At 33.0% G+C, this 7,656-nt stretch overlaps 1 protein-coding gene across 1 annotated transcript; it reads left to right on the forward strand.

Moving 5' to 3' along the window:
• The first annotated feature begins 302 nt into the window (after window positions 1–302).
• Window positions 303–7,002, forward strand: LOC110109500 (GPN-loop GTPase 3). Its single transcript, XM_020840596.1, has 9 exons — window positions 303–617; window positions 707–815; window positions 894–975; window positions 1,222–1,307; window positions 2,189–2,292; window positions 2,365–2,495; window positions 2,575–2,668; window positions 5,440–5,495; window positions 6,614–7,002. Exons 1-9 carry the CDS (start codon window positions 573–575, stop codon window positions 6,708–6,710), a joined length of 804 nt encoding a protein of 267 aa, XP_020696255.1. The 5' UTR covers window positions 303–572; the 3' UTR covers window positions 6,711–7,002.
• Window positions 7,003–7,656: the final 654 nt, after the last annotated feature.

Raw genomic sequence — 7,656 nt, forward strand, 5'->3', positions numbered from 1 at the left:
TAAATGCTCGGTATTGATCGGTACAGATCGGTACCGAGCTATACCGAGCAATATTAGGACTCAGTATTGGGCGTTATTAGTTAATAGCAGTACTAACGATTGATTTTACGCAGGGATATACTCCAAAGATTCATTTCCGATGCCGGACTTCGAGTTTTAGAGAAGTTTGTAATGTGCTTGTTAAGAGGTTTGGAGATCCTTTGGTTGATATACTGCGTCAGTTACAAATCAGCCAGTTCCTCAACCTTCCTCTTATGCCTCAAAATGTTCCACTTATACATATGCTATTATCGAAGTGGGATTCGCTTTCCTTTGCATATCAAACTTGTCTTGATTAATCTTCCACCGACAATTTTTTCTTCATCTCTGCTATTCTTTTGGTGTTTCAGGGCAAAATCTCAACTTCTCGCCTCGTTACATATGATGCCTTACTCTACTGTGTTGAAGTTTGTGCTAACTGCAACCTTTTGGTGCACCGCTTACGCTGCCCTAGCTATTCTGTCATTTTGGTTCTTCTAATCATTCTTTCGCATTCCATATCGGACTTTCTTTAATCAGTTTGGCTATTTACAATGGGTTATGCTCAACTGGTCATCGGTCCCGCTGGAAGCGGCAAGGTAGCGATCGCAAAGATGGGCATTGCTCCTTGCTTTCTTTTATGTTCCTTTTTGGTTGCTAAATTTTGACCAATGAGTTTTCTGGTCAGTCTACTTACTGCTCTAGCTTGTATCAACATTGTGAAGCCTTGAGGAGGACAATCCATATAGTGAACCTTGATCCCGCTGCAGAACACTTCGACTATCCTGTTTCCACGGGTACCTTCAATTTTGAGAGTTTGTTCATGTTTAATGATATACTATGATGAACTTCTAATCACAATTTTATGTATACAGATATTAGAGAACTTATATCTTTAGATGATGTAATGGAGGAACTTGGCCTTGGACCAAATGGTGGTCTTTTGTACTGTATGGAGTATCCTTCTAGCTCTTAAAATATTTTAACGTGTCTTTAACTGAAGCTTGCTCGGTTCAGTACCTCTTGTGGTTTTTTAGTTCTGTTTGTTTACTGTGTTAGGAAAATGCCATATTGCTTGTGGTGCCTGTAATTCAGATTGCCTGGTCATGAATGTTTAATTTATTGTTTTCTCGTACTCAGAACACATAATATCTACATATGCATTTTTTCATTGGAATCTGTTATTCCTTAAAGTTATTCCAGGCATCTTGAAGATAATTTGGATGACTGGCTTGCTGAGGAATTAGAGAACTATTTGGATGATGATTATCTTGTCTTTGATTGTCCAGGTATTCTCTCAAACAAGTGTGGGCTCATTTGTCTTCCATTGATGTGCCATTGCACCACCCCCAAAATTGGAAGTTAGCAATTTTTATGTAGGGTGGGCAGTACAGCTACTCGCCGCTGTGTGGCCAAACAACATTTGCGTGCAGCCTGGTAGCGGGCATTGTTGGACCGCACATGGATCTTTGTGCTAAACAAACCCTTAAGCATAGTTTCACATGAGTTATTCAAATGTTTGCATGGTTTATTTACATGGCCTTGGTCAGAAACATCATTATTTAGATTTGGGATATTGTGAAGATAGGTTAAGGAGATAAGTGAGTTAAAGTTTTTTTTAGTTTCCTTTGGGAATCAATTTGTCTCATGTGCCTCATATCGATTAATATTTTTGGTAATATCATGGTGTATGTGAAAATTTTGATAATCAAAATGTAGAATATCATGAATTATCTTTCTCATGTAGTTGAGACCTTCAAAATGGCAATTTGGATTATTTCTTACAACGTGCAAATCATAAAATCCCCTTCTTTCTATGTCTTCAGAGCTTGATATATGTACCCACGAGATGAAAGAATGGAGTGCTTGTCATGTGCACAGAACTAAAAGCTGATTAACTCTTTCACAGCAAAGATGATAACTATCTAACACTTTTTCTTGTGAGCATGAAATATTGAATCATGCTAAAAGTCTTTTCCACATAAAGGATAAGGGAAATGATTTATATAAGTTGTGATAACACTTAGGAACTCATAGTAAACTTGTGATAATATTCATGCTGATGAAAAATACTCATGAATTTCATGTGGGTTTTTAAATTATTATTTGTGTGGATCATGGCTTCATATGGCAATGCATCATTTTATTTCCGTGTTATATGACTTTTCAGGTCAGATAGAGCTTTTTACGCATGTTCCGGTGCTGCGAAACTTTATAGAACACCTTAAGCGCAAGAATTTCAATGTGTGTGCTGTATATTTGCTTGATTCTCAGGTATGCTTCAATTTACTTTTAAAATTTCATTTTATATCCCTTCTAGCTAATGGTTTTGACATTTTTCCACAGTTCATAACTGATGTTACCAAGTATATAAGTGGCTGCATGTCATCTCTCTCAGCAATGGTTCAACTGGAACTGCCTCATGTGAATATTCTTTCAAAAATGGACCTTGTGAAAAATAAAAAAGATCTTGACTAGTGAGAACCATTACCAATTTTTTATTTTGTGTAACCGTATGTTACCCTGGATCTTACTTTCTTCTTTAATTGATACCAGTTACCTTGAACCTGAGGCTCGGGTTTTACTATCAGCGTTGAACCAGCATATGGCACCTCAGTTTGGAAAGCTAAACAAAGCTTTGGCTGAATTGGTATGTTTTAGAAGCCAAAAATGCCCTTTATAAAATTTTTCGTTTGATTAATTTCCTTTTAGGCTTTTAGTTTGTAGGCTGCTAAATGTAATATTTTTCTTTTTAAAATTGAATTTGAGACTGCTGATCTAATTTTGTTGTCCTAATGGCTGATTGAGCGCGAGATTAAAATGATCATTCATTATTCCTAGGAATTAAAGATATAACATTAGCTTTCAGCCATCCAAAGTTGGTAATATTCAAAGCAAATATAATTTGAATTTTGAGTAAGGAAATCTATCCTCGACGCGGCATCATGTTTTTTGATATTTACAACTCTAAGAACTCTTTAATTCCGCATAATATAAATTTAGCTTTCTGGAATTCTTCGACTGTTAATTTACATTTGATAATATGCATCTCTTTATGATAATGTGTAATCTTACACGCAAATAGCATAGGAAAAATATATAATGATGTAATTTTTGTGTGACGTCAACATGCTATCCAAATTAACAATTCAAGAGCTATTGTTAACTTGAGGGGCGGTGTTATCAGGCATGTGATGAGGTGCACTCTGTTCCACTAATACCTGCGGCACAACAACCTTTCGTACTTGACTTAATCCTAGGTGTTCCTCATCTGCACATATCATCTAGACCATTGGTTAACATATAGCATGTAATAGTTAAGACTTAAGAGGTAAGATATACAATGAGTTTTGTTGTGCATTGTTCTGCCTTCTTCTTCTTCTCTCCTTTCTACAGGTACTGAAGTTCATCAATAAAGTAGTCGCTAGATTAAGTGTGGCAAAAATGAGATGGTTAAGATTGATGTGTGGCAAAGTTATGAATGATAAATTAAAAAAATAATTGGAGTGATATCTATTGAAGATAAGATAAATAAAATTAAATGTTGATGATTTTGAAAATCACAACAAAATGTAGAAAATGCACCTATTAGATAAGTAGGTAAAATTAGTATGCAAGAATTAAAAAAAGGAAGTGATAGACCTAAGGTGATATAGATAGATTTTTTTTAAAATTATTAGTGAAGAATAGTTTTAACATCCTCATCAATGCGCAATGGTACTGAATAAAAAATGAGCATATTTATAAAGTTGACTCCAAATAGTTGAGATAAGGTTGATGATGATAATTCTTAAATCCATAACCCTCCAGCATCACTTGATCTTTTAGTAATATTAACTCATAATTATTAGTTTTAAACCTACTCAAATTGCGCATCATACACTCAATCTTAGTGACGAATATAGGGATAGAGGTAGAGAGAGGGGAGGGGGAGAGAGAAAGAGAGGTTATCCAATTTTGATCTAGCCAGTGTTTTACTAATTTATCACCGTTGATGCTATTTTCTTTATACCTTTAATTAGTAAAGCAACTGAGATTTGTTTTAGGACGGCCGGGGGGATCTTCTACATTTATATGACCAAAGATTATACAGATAGATGACAACTTTGATTGTTCTTTCCTCTATGGTTTTTTTTTTAAAAGTTCTAGGCACGAGATGGCATGAAGCATCTGCAAACTGCTATTGCATTATAAACATGTTATTTTCTGGAATATGTGAATCTTTGAGTAAATTCATTATAAATCAATCAAAAGAGTACGGTTATATAAGCATAAATTTTAAGAACATGATTTTAAAGTTTGATTTTATTTTGTTTTTTAACTAATAGTGTTGTTGATATTTTAGTATTATATGTCAAGTGAAATTGTTTGATTCTTTGCTATCTTGAGAAATGTATTGCTATCTTGAATAATCAATGTTGATTCTAACATTTCTTTTCTTACTCATTTCTTTTATTTACCAAGAATGAGCTAATATAGATAGGGTTCAACTACCTGCTATTTAATTAACTTAATTTGAACTACTAATGTTATTTTATTCACCGCAATATTGGGAATAGTGCCAAGTCAATCACCTTTTAATATTTATCTAAATACTGTTACGTTAACAACATTGAGCCATACGGTGAAGAAGTAATATTTAGTTTCTGTGAAATAGTAACTAGGATGGCTTTTATAAGGGGTGGTGTTTTTGCATATTTTAGATACAGATTGTTGTAGTATATCTGTAAATAGCTATTTCAGGTAATTACTGCAGCATCGTTTCTAGAATGAGTGGATCTTGGAACCAAAATCTTGTTATTGAAGTGTTTCTTTGATCTGCAACAACAACAAGCCTTTATCCCGCTATAATGGGTCGGCTACATGAATTATTTTTCTCCATTATGTTCTGTTAAGAGTCAAGTTCTCATTTAAATCTAATAAATAAAAGCCATTTCTAATATTTTCTAACCAAGTCTATCTTTCTTAACATAAGCCAAATCTAATACATCTACTCTCCTAATATGGTTATCGGAAGGCATCCGTTTTGTGTGACCAAACCATCTAAGGCGACTCTCTCTAATCTTATCTTCTACTAGAACTATTCTAACCATTTCAAGTATATGCTGTCCACTATCTGTTATTCATTTGATCTTTTTTTTCCATGAACTTTTTTGATCTGATGTTGGGTTTGAGACTGCTCCAGCGATATTACTCTGCCTTCTGTTTAAAATGTGAAAGCAATATAACTTTTCATCATGCATTTCCGTAAAAACTTTCCTAGTATGCGTGATCTGTTGCTCACTATAATAGAAGTGTAAAAAAATTAACTGCGGTTATGCAACATTAAATAGGCTATGTAGTTCTTTCAATGTATATATAGTCTTACATTATTGACTGTTCATCTTCTAAAAATAGTATTCTCTCTTTTGTTTTCTGTAGGTTGATGAGTTCAGCATGGTGAATTTTGTGCCACTTGACCTCAGGAAAGAGAAAAGGTATGTTTATTCTTCTTTGCCAAATTCAGCAACTCACACTCTAGTAGTCCACCCTTACAGCAATCATTTGGATATCTTGACTTACCACATATTATTAGTCATTATTCCTGGCAAATGGTCGTTGATGATATGCAGCAAATTGAAATTAGTTTTGGGCGTTGATTTTTATTTGTTTTGGCTTTTAATCTGGAATGTTAGATTTAGGCTTTTTTTGGGGCAGTTTTTTTGTTGCTTTTTTAAAACAAATTTCTAGTACGAAAATTTTATGCTAGAAAGTTGTTTTAGGAAGCAGTATGAAAGTTGGCATGCATTAATGCACTTGAATCTAACTTCTCATTTGCTATTATCCTTTATCTAAATTTGCAACTGAGATTGTAGATTTAACTCTTAATTAATAGGGCCTAGTTTGTTTTGAATGAAGTGAATGTTAAGTGCTGTTTGGAAGTGACTTCATAAAGATTTGAGGTTGAATTCCTTGCAATTTATTACGGGAACTAGGCATTAATACCCTACCGATCAACTATGTTTACAAATGGCTTTGCAAAATTAACTTAATACAAAACATATTGACATTGTTAGAAACTTCGTGCATTTTATACTTGTACTTTGTTTTACTGTGGGAGAATTTGCTGTTAAAAACAGCTGGTACTGCATTTTTAATCGTTAAGATCTAATTTATGCTGTATGGCTGATTGAAATGTAAGATGCCATCTTCCTGTAGTTGCATGGTACAAACAAGGAAAAATCCAAATTGTTCAGCTGAGAGCTCAATTTTGGCTTCGTTTGGAACAGCTTTCTTAATGCTTCTTAAAGCAACTTTCTAGAATAAAATTTTTATTTTTTACTTAAAAAGTTGATTTAAAAAATAGTGAGAAAGCCATCCCAAACAAAGCCTTAGTAATCAAAGCTTATCTTATTATAAATATGTACACATTCTGTACCTGTACTGATTCTCCATTTATTTTTAACTAATATATTCTGTATGGTTAATATCCTAAAGCAACATATTATTATTATTATTTTGTTTGACATGTGAACAAGTTTGTAAATTGATCATCTGTCCCCATCTTTAGGGTCCAACTATTTTTTTATCATTCATTTTTATTTAATTTTTGCAGTATACAGTATGTGCTGTCAATGATTGACAACTGCATACAATATGGGGAGGATGCTGATGTGAAAATTAGAGACTTCGATCCTGATGCAGATGACTAAGCTGCAAAAGAGGAGCAGATAAAATGCATTATATGCTGTAAGCACTATACTTTCTTTAGGTGGATAGCCTCATAAATCTTTGCCTGTTTCAATGGTACCAACAACTATTATTGGATTTAGCTTATGTTTGTGTTGTTTTGAGACAATGCAATAATCCAGTTTTTGGTGAAAGATGAGCTTTGGTTCGTAAATGAAAAGTGAGATTGTTGGCGATATGGATAACAACTTGATTGTTACAAAATACGACCGTATTCGCAAATGAATCAATCCTAGTAGAGCAAGTGCTTGTTCATATTTGAGTTCATTTATTAGGCAGCATGTTCGAGTTTTTCTATTTGTGTTCATGCTTGCTTTATACTCGGTTCATATTGTGCTTATCAAGCTTTAAACTAGCAGCTTATATTAAACAAGATAAGCCTTATTGGTCTTATTCACGAACAATTATATTGAGTCTTATCGAACCTATTAACAAACATACCTATCAAGTTTTATCAAGCCCATAAATGAGCCAACCCATCAAATTTTTTTGAGTTTAAACGAGCATATTAATAGCCTCTTTATAAATAGAATTAATTTAATAGATATTTATAGTTTAATCTAATTAATATATGTTATTATGTTAATGAGTTTTAAGATTTATCAACTAAGGAATAATTATGACATTATTTTATAATAAATGTAAAGTATTTTAATTAATTTGTTCATTGTTTTTTCAGAATAAGACTTAATCGAGTTTCTTAACGACATTATGCACGAATTATGCATCAATCATTAATCAAATTTCTTGACAAGTTTTTTTTTTTTCGAGTTTATTCATGAGTTTTAAACGGTCTTCTTCATGAATGTAAATGAGTCAAATATTTATGTTCAAATTTATTTATTTAACAATTGAGTATTTTAAAATAGCTTATACGTGTTTGAGTAATTAAAAAATCGATCATGAACG

This window comes from Dendrobium catenatum, unplaced genomic scaffold (genome assembly GCF_001605985.2).
Source record: "Dendrobium catenatum unplaced genomic scaffold, ASM160598v2 fragScaff_scaffold_1644, whole genome shotgun sequence".
Taxonomy (NCBI): Eukaryota; Viridiplantae; Streptophyta; class Magnoliopsida; order Asparagales; family Orchidaceae; genus Dendrobium; species Dendrobium catenatum.

Coding starts and splice junctions, on each gene's coding strand:
- LOC110109500 (XM_020840596.1), top strand. CDS start 573: ATGGGTTATGCTCAACTGGTCATCGGTCCCGCTGGAAGCGGCAAG. Junction 816..893: donor CGACTATCCTGTTTCCACGG/GTACCTTCAATT, acceptor TTATGTATACAG/ATATTAGAGAACTTATATCT. Junction 2,669..5,439: donor ACAAAGCTTTGGCTGAATTG/GTATGTTTTAGA, acceptor TGTTTTCTGTAG/GTTGATGAGTTCAGCATGGT.